Genomic DNA, 16,586 nt, shown 5'->3' on the forward strand with positions numbered 1-16,586 from the left:
GTCCTCCAAGGCAATTCTATGTCTAGCTTCCCATAGAAGTCATGCTGAAAGATCTAAACATTCCTAGATAGGTAGCCTCTTGAGTTAAAAAAAAAAGCAGATTCATTATTTGTGTTTTTTCACATTCACAGAGGTTTTGTGTCCTCTAATTCTAGCAAATATGGAGAGCTGGCTGCAATTAATCTGTGCACTCCTTACTCTTCTGCAAGACTTCTGTCATTTCCTGAGCTATAATTTTTCATTACATCTGAGCTAAGAAACTGTGATTTAAGTTTTGACTACAATCCAGGCATGCAAACCTAGACTTAAAAATGTTTGTTTATGCAAGTCTTCCCTTTTAGTCCGACCTGACACCTATTTTATGATCCACGGAGAAAGCTGGCTGTATCTCAATATTATATATTTGCTAATTCTGTTTTATTACACTGCTTTGAAATCTTCTCCATCTTAATAGCACATACATATATGTAAAGAAATTAAATAAATAAAGTAAGATTCAGCAGTGGATTGCAGGTCAGACTTGTAGATATGGGTACAAAATGAAAGCTTAGACTTAAACCCCAAGTATTTTACATGAATAGACTAGTGGGAAACATGGAGACCTCAGGGTTTCAAATCCCAGTATATGCATCCATTAACAAGACTGCTAGGCGTTATTGTTGACTGTCATCAAGTCTTGCAAACTCGGGGCACATCTACATTGACTAAGAGATGTGGGATGAATATGGCAGTGATGTAAGCAAAGCCAACATGCACCTAGACACACATAAAGTGCAGGAACCAAGTCAAGACCTGGATGGTGTTTATATGCGCCAGAAAGTTCAGCTCTGACCCATGTCCAGGATCTGCAGCAGTCACGGCTTCACAACTATGGAGGATTTGGGTTTTTCCCCCAACTTTGCCCCAATGCACATGTATGGATCCATCTCTTAACTCGCTTCATCATACAATTTGAATTATATGGAAACATGCTGATGCATATTACAGAGTCTATTTTGGAGTATCCCATTAGTTTGCTTATCCTGGTTTAAGGTCTGTGAAGTGTTTTCCTGCATGCATTAACTTTGTGCATATTTGGAACAGCATATTTTCAAGATGCCTATAATTCACGTTAAGTGTTCAGTGTATGTATGTATATGTGTGTAGTCCAACCACCCGGAACATGATTTCCCCTTTTTCCTGTTGCCTTTCACCTTACTAAGCATTGCTGCCTTTTCTAATGAATTCTGTCTTGTCACATCATGCCCACAGTATAACAGTTTCTGTTTAGCCAACTAGGTTTTAAGGAGAACTCTGACTTGATTTACTCTAATCGCTATTAATTTGTCTTTGGCCTTCCATGGTATCCACTGGTCTCTTCTCCATCACCACATCTCAAATGGGTTGATTTTCTTCCTTCACTTCCAGTTTTCACAATTTATTTATTTATTTATTTATTTAATGTCCCGGCCTTCTCACCCCAGAGGGGACTCAGGGCAGCTCACAATAAAGGCACAATTTGATGCTGATATGAACACATATCAGCATAAAACAACATATACATTAAAATCATACATGGAAACTGGAAAACACAATGGCACAGACAATCCTACCATAGAAGTTAGAGTCCAGCAACATCTGGAAGGTTATATATTTTCCGCCACTGCATTAATTCATGCAAAGGAAGAGAAGAGGGAATGTGGCAATGATGTGCATGGACACAATGGTAATTCTCAAGTCCAAAAAAATATAAACACATTACAAGCAATTGACTCCTCTGCAGACATCTTTTTAAATCTACTGAATCACTGAATAGCTGATTATACACTGCAAACCTGTCTTTCAAAATTCTTATTTTAGACGAGTGCACATATTAAAAAGGGAATTCCCATTCCTTGATTTCACAGTGAATGTATTTAAGAGGCAACTCCCAATGAGACTGACATTTTTAGATCAAAGGGTCCAATTTTTACAATCTGCCTGGAGGCAAGTACGGCAGGAGAGGGGATGACTGCACTTTACTTACGCAGGAGGTTATTGCAATGAGAAATATATAAGAGAATGTTACTAATTCTGATCTTGAAATAAAAAGGAGGAATTTTCATTGGTAACTTCATGCACTGCTGAAACAAAACTGCTAAGAGTTCAATTACAAATTATCTACACAAAATAGACCTTTGTACGTGCCAGAAGGAAGAGACAAGCAGGTGAAGCTGTCATAGTTCAATTCACCCAAATCTCAGCAGGATAATTTGCATAAGGTGCAAAGGAAGAACATAAATTGTTACATTATTTGTTTACCACTGTGTTTATGCCTTGAAACAATTTACATATTAAACGCTGATCTGAGGCAGATGGTAATTTAGAGGGCTGGCTCCATGTTTCTCATTTGGTCAAAAAAATGAGACTTCATCACAGTAAGATGAAGTCTCATTTCTTAAGATGAAGTGTGTTAATAAGAGAAAAGGGGAGAATAAACAGGCATCAGGTGTATGTGATCATAAGAGAAACTGTATGATGTCAGTGAGAGATAATGGAAAACTGCATCTCCTTATAGAATCCAGTGAAGTTTTACTCCCAGTTCTTCAGTTCTTTCCAATAATTCAATCTGCCTACTTGAATTATTTTTAGAATAAGCACAGAAATAACTTTTAAGACTATTTATATTTCTTGATTTCTCTGAAAACTAAAGATGTTCTTATTCTATCCTGTGTATGAGAGAGCAAGCAAGTCAGGTTTGGGGTTAACACTGGGCTTCATTGAGTCTGAAGAAGTTTTGTGTGTGACAGAATTGGGGGCAGGAAAGAAATTGTACTTCTTCTTCCTCTACCTTATGTGACTGTGGAGCAAAACAAATAACTCCGCATCTGTGTAATAGCCCACAATGCCCTGCCTAATGCACCGAGGAAGAATAGTTTAAAGCTACGGACAATGTGGTCGCTATCACCCATTTTCGGTCTAAAATTATTTAGGTGCTTGTGCTCCTTCTATTTTGAAAGTTTTATACTTATTTATGCAATGTTTTTGACATGAAATAAATAAATAATTCTCTACTCCACCAAAAAGGGAGAATTTAAATTGAAATATTAAGAAGAAACAGAAAGAGAAATATCAAAGCAAGCTATGAAGTACTGGACAAAGTTAAATCCTGCTGGGATTAATGAGGTTGGAGAGGAAGAAGAAATGAGACTTCATCACAGTAAAAATACAGATCAACCCTTAAAAGAAAGTTCCAGTTCTAATCACATTATGACCTTTCACGGGCATATATGTAGCCCTTATGCATATTAGACTTTCCACTGATTTCACTGGAAATTCACTGGTATTTCTTGCCATCTACTTTCACCAATTCATTAATAGCATCAGAACAAAGAAAGAGCTAGGAGTTCAAATAAAGAGAAGTTTCTGAAAATTTACAACACATCAGACACATTGCAATTATTCCAAGTACAGCACAGCAATCAAGGTTGTCAGAAAAATGATACCACAGTTTCTGATTTTCCATCCTTTGTAATGATGACTATCCAGTGGGAATGAAAATAAGGTCCAACCAGGATGGCTCAAGTGACAAATACATCCAGAATGAGTACTTATCCTGGAGCTGGGTGCCCTGAGCTAAAGAGCTCTCTCTTTATCCTTTTCCTTTTCAAATCTTCCTAGTCCATCTAAAGATCTCACCAGGGCACAATACAAAACAACGTAAAGCATTCTAAACAATATTAAAAATTCAACCATCAAGATAAAACCCGCAGTTCAAGATCTCACTACAATATACAGAAATTTTGTCCTTCAGATCTCATATAGGGAAGGGTTAAACATTACTCTCCCCAGAATTTTGCTTCACTTGAAACTAACTCCTAGTTCATTTTCAAATTTAGAGGTGTAGAACTCTTAAGAAGAGCAGTACACTATACATGTAATCTGTTGTTTGGCCCTAGTTTCTTTCCTAGTTTCTTTAAACATAACATAATTTTGCCAATTTTCCACCCTTTCAAATTACAAATTTGGAGAACAATCCCAACCGCACATCATCGCAATAGATTACACTTCCCTCTCCATGGTATTCAGGAAGCCATAAAATGTGCCTACACACAAAAATCAATGCCAGTACTTACAGTTGCTTATAACTCCTCCAAGTGGGTCACCTTTGAAGTCAAACTCAATGTCCATGTATTTTCCCTGTGAGGAGAACAGATAGGAAGGAGTTATATGAGAGGGGGAAAGTTGCCCAGCATCTTTAAGATGTTACCTTGTGGATTTCATGGTCTTGATACATGCATCTGAGAAAAAAAAAACTAATGTTGAAACGTATCCTGAAGATCACTTTCACAGACGCTACTATGACCTGCCTTTATTACCAGGGCTAAAGTTGTGGCACTGAAACTGCTTTGGAGTCTCCGTGGACAGAAAAGTAGCTAATACTTTTGATTGATTAAAGAATAGTAAACAATAAAAGAACCAAGCAATTAAGACAAAGGGAATCCAGACTGTCACTAATTGAAGAAGAAATTTGCAAAAAACCATAGGATCAACGGCTGAATGTTTACTGAAGACATTCAAGCTCACTTTCATAGTTATTGGTAAACATCAATATTCCTTGTGTTGTCGAAGGCTTTCATGGTGGGAATCACTTGGTTGCTGTGAATTTTCTGGGCTGTATGGCCATGTTCCAGAAGCATTTTCTCTTGACGTTTCATCCACATCAATGGCAGGCATCCGCAGAGGTTTCTTTCTCCCACCCTGGACATTCCAGATATATAAACCCCACTTGCCTTGTTTCCAACAAACCTCACAACTTCTGAGGATGCCTGTCATAGATATGGGTGAAACGTCAGGAGAGAATGCTTCTGGAACATGCCCATAAAACCTGGAAAACCCACAACTATCAGTATTCCTGTCTGGACACACTAAAAAGCTTTCCAGCAAATGTATTAAAAATCCCCTGTCTCATAGAGCATACTTAGACAGTGCATATTAATTTGGTACATCAATATACAATACAAAGAAACAATATATCTGGAACTTATTAAAATAAACTTCATTAGAACTCACACATTTTATTTCTGTAGGGAGGATTATCCAGAGTATGGACGTCAATACAAATTTAATTTGGGCCTTGGCAAAGTTTTTTTTCTCTTGGACTTTAGTCCAGTTTGTAGTGCCAAGTAGAGAAGAGCCACCGATTCAGGCCTGCTGACTGGTGTAAACTGAGAATTTGATGCAGTGGGTCTACTATAGTTACGATTCGCAACTGGATTTTGGCTATTGGAGTATAACTCCCAGAACCTCAATGTCAGCATGGCCAATATTGTCTTCTGAAAAAAGAAAACACAACTTTTCTTATTCTATGTCAGCTGGAAACCTGCAAGGTATGGCACAACCAGGAAGGTCTCTGCTGAAGCACATCTATATGGGGAGAATATTTTTCTTTGGTATCGTGGTCTCAAACTACATACTTAGGGCCATGCAAGTTAACATCGAAGTTTTAAACCTGGCCCTGGTGCATATTGGCTGCCATTGCAGGTCTTTCAACTGACTCAGAATAGAATAGTTCTTCTATATACAAGTATATATACGTGGCCTGTTGCCAATGCTGTTTCTCGGTCTACAACTGCAGTCTCTCTCCTTGTCTTCTGATGGGCTTTTCCACATCAGAACAGACAGTTTCAGTAGTTTCCTTATTCCAGTTTATTTACGCAGTCGCTAATTTAAACAAGAGGAAAAGACATTACTATTTACAATGGCAACAGAAGTAAAGCCTGTATCAAAGAACAGATTATGGGCAAGCCACAAGGCTAATAATCCTCACCAGCTACTACGGACTTTTGTTGAAGTTTCAAAACTGCAGTGCAGGGGCTTGTTTTTGAACTAACTTGAAATATTCATCAATTGAAACTGCCCACAATCAGTTAAAAGCTTTTAAAAGCTCAAAGCCATGAAATTTTTAAAGGAAAAGACAATAGGCACAGCCCTATAAATTGTACACCGCACACAACCTATATGCAGATTTGCTATGCACATTTATGTCTGTGTATATATTTGAATAGGCTGCATTAAAATAACATGGACTTTGTTCAGAAGTAGATAAGTCAAAATCTGGCCTGTTAAAAAAAACAGAGTGGCGTTTGAAGGGGTGAGTGGGGAACTAAGAAGCAGGGCAGACATGAGAAAACTCTTGTTGGGTCAGGATAAGGCTTTTTTTTTTTTTTAAGTAACTCCATTGCCAATTTTTCTACTGCCCGCTCCTTGTCCTTTACCTTTAAGTCCAATGGACAGCAGCCTAGAAGGAAGGCACTGTAATTTAAGGCTGCAGCTCTCTGCCTACTCTTTGCCCACTGGGAATTCAAATGATCTGGCAGCAACATCAAAAAGGAGGAATAGGGCCAGGTCACTTTTGGGGTTAGTTGCTGGGTCCCTGTTGGAGTTTGGGTCACATCCAGAGCCCGAGGGCATTGACCTCTGACACTGACTGAGAAGAAGCCAACAGTAGATGACTTTGTGTGGGGGAAAACCCAAGAGTTTTTTTTCTTTTCAAAGAAAAGGAGTAGTGATAAAAATAAGGCCAATGTTCACAGACTAAAAGGAGGGAACATGCTGAAACAATGTACGCAAGCTGAGCATAAGCATATAATGAAGCAGATATGCAACAACTTTACCCATATTTGGGTTTCAGAATTCCTGTGATTAGTTTTCCACTCAAAGATCCAGTTGCATATGAAGAGGAGGGTGATAACATTTTAAAGTGTCATCATTTACTAGTGTCATCGATATTATTTTATTTTATTTACAGTATTTATATTCCACCCTTCTCACCCCGCAGGGGACGCAAGGCAGATTACAATGTACACATACATGACAAACATTCAATGCCATAGACACACAACACATATAGACAGACAGTGAGAGGCTATTTAACATTCCAATTTTCTGGCCACCAGGGGAGCTGTTGCTTCACCGTCCATCTGCGACACTGATGAAGGACTTTCCGCATTCCCCACATGCTTTTTGCTGAAGATTTTTTATGGCCTCGTAAAGTTGTTAAATTTAGGTACCACACACAAAGGTGGTACTTAAATTTCCTACTTGACAGATGCAACTGTCTTTCAGGTTGCAAAGGTCGACAACAAGCTACACAAATTGGCCAGAAGCTCACTCCGGCCCAGGCTGGCTTCGAACTCATGACCTTTCTGTCAGTAGTGATCTTAATTCAGCTGACACCCAGCCAGCTGCGCCACAGTCCCGGTGCTGCAAAGACTTTCAACACTGGGTTAAACCATCATAAAATCAGATCATTCCACAATAAATTTCATTTGTAGATGAAGAAAACTGATGTATTAACCTAGTGTTTGTCCCAATTCTCTCCACCTGAGGAGAGAATGGCTTGCTAACATCTACAAGGAGTCTTTATCCCAGGCCAAAAAAGCTAATATCTCAACGAGTCTTGAATGTTTGAATTTGCTCCTGGGCTAAAGAGAGGGGGTTATTTGGTTTACCAAATATATGATGGTTCATCAGTCTCCCAGCTTGAGGGAGTCCTTGGTATGCAGTTGGAAAATCCAACTATGTACCATGCATGGTAGAGGTGTTCGGGATACATAGTCAAGGCATGCTGGAGTGGGGGAACAAGTGAGGAACTTCATAGCTATGATGATGATAATGATAATGATAATAATAATAATATTTATTTATACCCTGCCACCATCTCCCCAGTGAAGGCTCAGAGCGGCTTACATGGGGCCAAGCCCGGGCAACATATTACAGCAGAATAAAGCCAAAAACATAAACAACAAACAACATCAAAATTACATAGAAAAAAATTCCAATGATTACAATAAGGCTGCTTAAAAACATCACCAGTGTAACATATAAAATGGACAATTATTAATGCTTATGGAACATTAATTATACATTCTACTGCAGTCCTTATAATTTCAGTAGCATAGATCAGCAATCTTGACAGGTTATTTTAGTAGAGAGAAATTATGATTTAACCCAGATACTTACAAATCTTGAGGAATTATCATTCCTTACAGTTTTGGCATTTCCAAAAGCTGGTAGGGAGAAGAAGAGAGAAGAACTAAAGTAAAACTTATAAATGTCTACACAGTGATACTCAGCCAGTTTGTAAGAAAAGATATCACTTTGGGATAATACCAACTGTAATGCCTGAACAGTTTCAAGTGGCAGGCAATGGAGCCACAATTCAAAACATTAACACAAATGCAAGTAGGAACTCTAACGCTAAAGACATTATTTTTTCCCTATGAAATGTTTCACTATAATAAAATATAATGTATTTGACATTTAGTCGTGTGTGCCATCACAATGTTTCTGATTTAGTGGATATAAGAACAGACCACCTTTTTCACCTCTCCCCCACAATACTGGGAGACACAGAATAAGACAGACAGTTTCTTCCTCTAAATGAAATTAGGAGAAACATACTATGAACAACCCACAAGCGGAGTGCATTGTTCATAATGTTTAGAGCTGCCAAGTATTTAGGACTGCACATGTCTGCCGGGAAAGGGCAAGTCATGATTGGGATGTGAACTGACAGATCTCCAGGTGTTCAATTTTTGTGTATAGCACACTTGGATTGCAGAAGATCCCAAGTTTACTCTCCAGGATCTCTATCTAAGTGGAACTGGGAAAGATTCCCCTATAACTCCCCAAAGACTCACTTGGTGCAGGGGGGATTGAGTTATCTGAGTGTCATGCACTTTTGGTCAGTAAAAGAAAAATATTCAGATATAAAATCAAGCTGTGATACAGCATTATATGACCATGATTATATGCACTCTCCTTCAAGGCATATGGCAATCCCCTCATTTATTTTCTAATCGAAGACAATCTCAGTCCTAATCTTTAATACAAAGCAACATGGTTGTGTTTACTCTGCAAGTTGGGAACAAAAAGCAGAGCTTGATCCTGGCTTCTGACCTTGGATTTCAGGATATAAACCATGGATAGCTCCAATAAATTTCATAGAAAGGAAATCATAGCATACCAGGGACGTGAATGGAAAAAACACATTGGCAAGAGATCTCTGAACTTCTCACTCACGGATCATTGAACCATGATTAGGAACTATTCCTGAATTATCACTCTCAAATTATCATTAATCCATTCTTTGTTTAAGCTAGAGAACACATTTGCCCCACTTCATCCCTCTTTATGATTCATGCCGTATTAATGCTTTAGATTATATGTTTATGATTCAAACTATACATGTGGAATTAATACATTAGGTTAAATTCTTTTGACTTGAACAATGACCTTCCCACCTCACGTGTCAAGGCATCTATTCTGTTGACCAATGTGGCACTAGCCTGTTTTCTTGCCATCATATAAGCCACGCTCAGGTCAAGTGTATATTTTGGTGGGTGGGAAAATGTTGTTTCTACTTCAATACATTTGCATTTCAAGCTTCTCCAGGATCAAAGAACTGATGTCAAATAGCAGAATGTGTTGCTGGTGTCAGTTCATAACAACTGAAATAATTGTTCTCTAAACTTTACATAGTGCAGAGTATGTAAGCAATAAATCATCTTTCTAGTTGCCAGACGGCATATCATTAAACAGAGGGCAAAACACTGGGATCTTTTATAAATGAATGGTGAAGTAAATACAAATGGGCCATTATAAGCATCCAGAAACAAATTCTTCAGTTTCACCATAAGTTCATTGTTTTCATATAACCATCTACTGTAGTTGGAATTCAGAGCTCAATCACTGGTATCTTAAGCAAGCAACATTCTCAGGACATTTTGCAGTGTGGTTTCACAGAAGCAAAGTACAGAATTATTTAAATGAGATTAGAGGTTGATTTCCTTCGAAGTGATTACAAAAACCAAAAGAAAGAAAAGTGTCTCAAATTTATATAACATATGATGCTAGTCAAACTTCAATAGAAGGGCAACAGTCGTTGTACCACCACCTTTACTGCCAGTGAGGACCCCAACATAAGATTGGACTTATTTTCCTAGAACATATATTACATGTTCATGCCCTGATGCAGCCAGAGATACTATGCCATGGAAACAGAAACCTTCACACATAATCTCATGGTTCCTGTACCTAAGTCATGCACAATTATATGCGATACATCCAGTCTTCCCCTTGGTTTCAATATCTGCAGATGGAGTGAATTCTTAAAAGCTAAAATCCTGGCAGCCTAATGCTTCGAAAGGAGCAGGGAATAGACTTCTGTCCATTTGCTCAACCATATTAGCAAAAGAATTGATCAGCAGGATTTTAATATTTAACCATAGCGATACACAAGATCCTATCTAGTCTACAAAATTTGCACTTCATCAAGGTGTCAATCCTTTCAATAAAGGCTGTCAGATGTATTGTCGAAGGCTTTCATGGCTAGAATCACTGGGTTGTTGTAGGTTTTTTCGGGCTATATGGCCATGTTCTAGAGGCATTCTCTCCTGACGTTTCACCTGCATCTATGGCAAGCATCCTCAGAGGTAGTAAGGTTGTTTGCTTATCACCCCTTACAACAATAATCCTCCATATGAGATTTCCCTCAAACTAAATGAACCTATTTTGCATTGTGAATGTATTACTCTAGAGCAGAGGTTCCCAACCTTTTATTGACCAGGGACAACTCTCCAACATTGGTACCAAAAGGGTTATGAATCGGTCTTTTGGTCAAATTTAGATTTGGTTTGGTTATTTGAGGGGCTAATTCAGAAAATTGCATTGAATGGACCACATCAGCTCTAGTTTCTGAAACAGAACATATGCCATCCAGTATTCACCCTCTCCTTGCCCACAGAAAACCATATTTAATAATCCTCAGCACTTTAAGAAAGTTTTGCAAGACCAGACACTCTCATTGCAACAGTTCTCATATGGCAAAAAAGTCAAATAGTGGGAGCCATTGGGGTAAAGAAAGTGTTAAACAAGAAAAGGTCTTTAAAAATCTATTTTCCACTTATATTGAATTAATTTATGGGAACTGCAAAAATCAGATGTTTAAGTGCATCCTTATAATAAAGGTTTGCCAGCTGAATAAGTAATTCTATGCAGAATTCTAAAGGTTTCTGCTGAATATTCAACAACAGTTGTTACTGCAAGCTATCAATCACATTAGGGAGTAGAAGCTTACCTTCAAGCACAGGATTAGACTGTAGAAGTTGTTCTTTCACTTGATTAACTTCTGCTCCTTTGCCACAGACAGCAGCGACATAAGACATGACCAATTTGCTGGCTTCTACATGTTTTTAAAAAAATTGTTTTTGAAATAATTAGTATTCGATTTATACTAAAAATCCCAGAATGAAACAACCAGAATTAATATATTTTCAGGTGTTTTGCTGCGTTCAGTGTTTCTAGCTGACCTTACACTGTACTTCTACCTGAGTAACATTAAATAATTCAGGAATTGGAGTGATAGAAAGCAACATATTAGACAAAACTGGCATGATTTTTTTTGAAGACAACTGACTGCAAATGTAAATGCCTAGCATCAAATTCTGATTACTTGCTGAACCCAGGAAAGCGCATTTGATAAATCGATATGAGTTATGAAATCTTATTTTTCTCAGCTACTGGGGAGGACAAAACGAGTGAGCAAAGTTCACTAAATATTCACAGCCTGACTGTCTATTATGCAAAGATGAATTCCAACCTGGCAGCAGAAGCATAACCATCTGTTGATCTTTCTGAATAATACACATCGCTTCCTTACGTTCTGACAAGTGTTGTTTTAGGACTACATTAAAGAAGCATTGAAGCAAAGAAACCGTGAATGAAAATTAGAGCAGTATGCCAATCAAATAAATGCCTTATGAATGATCCAAGAACATTAACTGCTTTTTATATACTGGATGTTGGGTTTTGCATCAGTTTTACTACCTCCCAGCTGGTGTCAAATTTTATTTGAAATGATTCAATTTTCTTTGTTAAGTTTTAATATTTGGTCTGAGATCAGTCTGTCTCCAAAGGTCACCTTCTTTGAGATGAAACTATCAATTTACAGAGTACAAAATCTTAATTTAATAAATAATACTGAGAAGCTACTTGTTTTTTAAGAAGTAACATAAGGTTGTTGACGTTAAATGTAGCTTGTTGTTATTTTTAAAAAGCTGTGTCTTTGCATTGCTCATTAATAACAAGTTACTTTTCAATTATTTGAAATGGTTTTCTGTAAGTTAAAAAGTCTCACGAATGCTTCAAATTATCCACCTAGTGAGATTTTTGACATGAAGAGCAAATGCTCCTCAACCAGCAAAAAGTTAGACGGCAAGTTATAAGTCTTTTAAAATATGGTATTTGATAATATCACTGTCCAAAAAGCAATGCCCCATATGAACCCATATTAGCAGGGGACACATTTCTGGACTTATGGAATAAAATCCAGAGCTTTTATGGCTTTCTTGATGGCGATATTTATTTATTTATTTAAATCACTTTTATCCTGCCTATAGAAGCCCAAAGGTGACTCAGGGCGGCATACAAATCAACACAATTACATGCCATATAAAAATACATACCATTCCATTATCTTAGCCGTTCCTAGTTCAAATTCCAATTTGAATTTACCTGGTCATGCTGAAGTTCCAAACGCTTGCTCAAAGAGCCAGGTTTTCACTCTTTTTTGAAAGGTCAGGAGGGAGGGGCCTGATCTAATATCCTTAGGCAGGGAGTTCCACAGCTGAGGGGCCACCACTGAGAAGGCCCTGCCTCTCATCCCCGGCAGACATGGATATCTAGAGTCTATAACTCTTTACCAATGAGGAGGGCTTGTCCGGCCTCCTAATTAGTAAATAGAAAGGATCTGAATTTTTTCACATGGGGCACCCGGAGAATATTGGTCATTAGTAAAGGTAAAAGAGGCACAGTGGCCCAATGGGTTAAATTCTTGTGCTGGCTGGACTGCTGACATGAAGGTTGGGCTTCTGACCTGAAGGTTGACATTATGAATCCGGGAGTCAGGGTGAGCTCCTGTTTGTCAGCTCTTGCTTGCAAGGTCATGAGGGAAGTCTCCCAACAGGATAGTAATACATCTGGGCACCCCCTGGGCAATTTCTCTACAGACGGCCAATTCTGTCACACCAGAAGCAACTTGCAGTAAGTTCTCATGTCGCTTCTAACATGATAAAAAAGTAAAGGCAAAGGTTTCCCCAGACGTTAAGTCTAGTTGTGTCTGACTCGGGGGTTGCGTTCATCTCCATTTCTAAGCTGACCTCCTAGGTCACATGTCCAGCATGACTGCATGGAGTGTTGTTACCTTCCTGCCAAGGCGGTACCTAATGATTTGCATGTTTTTGAACTGCTAGGTTGACAGAATCTGAGACTAACAACGGGAGTTCACTCCTTTGCCCGGATTTGAACCACCAACCTTTCGGTCAACACGTTCAGCAGCTCAGCAGTTTAACACACTGCGCCACCAAGGTCCCCTATTAGTCATTAGAATTCAGTTTTATTGTTCCTTCGTATCTTCATTTTGATTATATTTTATTACAATTAAAGTGTTTTAAATGTATTTTTATACTGCTGCCTTGGGGATCTTGATCAAACAAAAGATGGTATATAAGTATTTTGGAATGAAAACAACAAGCAATCAACTATATCATGTTTCCATATCTGTGAAAATTAAAAAGCTAGGAAGGAGAATGGATTTAAAAATAATCAAACCAGGCTTTCCTGTGTTTTCATTTCTGAAACATGAATAAAATGTCAAGTCTTCTGATCCCTGGTGGGTTCTTTAACATTTCAATTTAAAAATGATTATTTAAACAATATAACAAAAAGATATGTACTTTGAATAACAAAAGAAATTTTTTCCTACCGTTACTTTCAAACACACCTTTGAAAGCCCTTGAAATGCATAACAAACAAGATGATAAAAAGAGCATTTTTTATCTTGTTTATTATTCACCACTGTGTGATATGCAATATTATGCACCCACGCATTTCATTTCATATTTGCATAGTTCAATATTTGCATAGCAACTGAAGTCTCTATATGGAATTCTGTTCATGGGGTCCAGGATCTGCAATCAAAATTAGAAATATGCTTAAGATAGTGCTTCTCAGCCTGTGGGTCCCCAGATGTTTTGGCCTACAACTCCCAGAAATCCCAGCCAGTATACCAGCTGTTAGGATTTCTTGGAGTTGAAGGCCAAAACATCTAAGGACCCACAGGTTGAGAACCACTGGCTTAAGAGATCAGTATGGTTTGGTTTGACTAATACTGGAAGTGACTCAAAATGGCTACACACATGTAGGGCAGCACGTAAATAGAGGTTGTTGTTGTTGAGTGCCTTCAGTCATTTCTGACCTATAGAGATCCTAACCAGACTCCATTCACATGGTTTTCTTGGCAAGATGTGTTCACAAGATGTTTGCAATGGCCTTGCTCTGAGGCTAAGAGAGTATGACTTGCCCAAGGTCACTCAGTGGGTTTGAATTCAAACCCTGGTCTACAGAACCACAATCCAATGCTCAAACCACTACTAGTCTGAAAGAGGTTTCAACAGGACAAAACATGCCATGCAACTGAGGCAGAGCTGGGTGGGACCTGCCAGATCCCCAGAATTAAAACACCCGTGTCCTGAGAGTGCCTTGGACTGCGAGAAGATCCAACCAGTCCATCCTCCAGGAAATAAAGCCCGACTGCTCATTGAAGGGAAGGATACTAGAGACAAAGTTGAAGTACTTTGGCCACATCATGAGGAGACAGCAAGACCTAGAGAAGACAATTATGCTGGGGAAAGTGGAAGGTAAAAGGAAGAGGGGCCGACCAAGGGCAAGATGGATGGATGGCATCCTTGAAGTGACTGGACTGACCTTGAAGGAGCTGGGGGTGGTGACGGCTGACAGGGAGTTCTGGCGTGGGCTGTCCATGAGGTCATGAAGAGTCGGAGACGACTGAACGAATGAACAACAACAACATGCTAACATCCCAAAAAGAAAAGTGGGTCAAAGATCAGATATAGTTACCTGTTTTTCCAGCTCCACTCTCTCCAGTTATAAGTATACACTGGTCTTTATCCTGATCTCTCAAAGAGCGATATGCTTCGTCTGAGAGGGCAAAACTACAAGGAAAAAAACATGATAGGAGCTCAGGCAAAAGGTAAATGCCATGTTCAATATATACATCACAACATTCAGACATTTGAAGTCAACTGTAAAATGCTTTATCTAGGTCACATCCATCAGTATTCAAAAAGCAGCTAAGCAGTTCCCATTCAAGTCTCACAGAAAGGCTATTTCTTCCCAGTAGGCGGATAAAACTGACTGGATGATAGAAGGCAATTTCACTTACTACAAATTATTGCCACCAGATGCCTGCACAGTTATCTTTTGCAATCTGTTTGTAATACCGAACATCTGAGCAAGAACTTGAATGGGCAGTGTTTTATCCATAGCACATGTAGGTTATTTATGCAATGCAAAGTCTGGTAAAAACAGCAACTCCCATTTTAATTCCAATGTCAAAAACCTGTCTGTCATACATGACAGAATAGTGCAGCAGCATAAGCATCCATTTCACATTATCTTGGGCCCATTAATACTACACAATTATACTACCCTTGATATCAGCTGTGATTTGGTTTCTGAACCAGTGAAGATATTTCAAATTTGTGAGTGCTCAAGTCCGATTATATAAAGCAGTGTAATAAAATGATGTCCCTTATATACAATGATAAAATCAGGGTTCATTTTTTTAATTTTTAAAATATATTCATGGGTGTTGAATATTTGGATACAGAATCCATTGATATGGCAGGTCAGTTTTATTACGGTTTAACTGTTATGGATGCGTTCTGGCATTGACAGTTTGCTCAAATACACCAGAGGAGATTTCAATGGCATGCTGATACCTTTCTTCCACAATCTATTTACGTCTAGGACATGAAACAGCAATCACCATATGATCTAGAAACTAATATGGAAAAACTCTACATCATCTGCCAAGGAAACAGAATGGCAAACAATAGCTAACATGCGATTGCGGAGTCCCTACTAAAGTGGACCAATTCAATCAGTTGTTGAATGCTAAGTAAACAGATAGGCAAATGTCATTGATTCTGTGGGTTTATGTTAGACAGGACTATTACTGGGATTTGGGGCAATATATGCTATAATTAAAAGAAGGCATCACATGTGAGTTAATTACCAAAGGAGTCACATTTTGTAAAAGTTTGGCTTTAAACCTATAGACACATTTTAAAAGGAGAAACAAAGGGAAAGAGGAAAAGGAAGGAAGAGGGAAATGCACTGGATAAGATTGTGGGCTAACTAGAAGTTCAAGATGAGCAGCTCTGGAGGAGGCAGGACGATTTTTCACTGGTAAACTGCACCAACATGCCTGATACAACCTGAAGTGACACTGTGTAACTTCTGGTTTCATTCTGTGGCTGATCCTCAACTAATCTGGAATGGGATACATTTTGGGGCACGACAGGGACTTAAAGAGTTTGTGGGGTCAAAACTGCTGCATATTGAACAACAACAACAACAACAACAACTTTATTCTTGTATCCCGCCACCATCTCCCCAAAGGGATTCGGGGTAGCTTGCCTAAAAACAGAACTTAAAATAAAACACAATATAAAATACAATAGCATAAAACACATACACAT

General features: G+C 38.5%; 1 protein-coding gene across 5 annotated transcripts in view; it reads right to left on the bottom strand.

Moving 5' to 3' along the window:
• MYO1B (myosin IB) overlaps positions 1–16,586 on the bottom strand; it is a 130,437-nt gene that overhangs the window by 57,222 nt on the left and 56,629 nt on the right. For all 5 annotated transcript variants that reach the window (XM_060780696.2, XM_060780687.2, XM_067470779.1 and 2 more), the window contains exons 4-7: positions 14,941–15,035; positions 11,102–11,206; positions 7,984–8,030; positions 4,095–4,158 (exon numbers count right to left, since the gene is read on the bottom strand). In XM_060780696.2, coding sequence (XP_060636679.2) covers positions 4,095–4,158; positions 7,984–8,030; positions 11,102–11,206; positions 14,941–15,035 — 311 coding nt within the window. The remainder of the gene's footprint in view (positions 1–4,094; positions 4,159–7,983; positions 8,031–11,101; positions 11,207–14,940; positions 15,036–16,586) is intronic.

This window comes from Anolis sagrei, chromosome 1 (genome assembly GCF_037176765.1).
Source record: "Anolis sagrei isolate rAnoSag1 chromosome 1, rAnoSag1.mat, whole genome shotgun sequence".
Taxonomy (NCBI): domain Eukaryota; kingdom Metazoa; phylum Chordata; class Lepidosauria; order Squamata; family Dactyloidae; genus Anolis; species Anolis sagrei.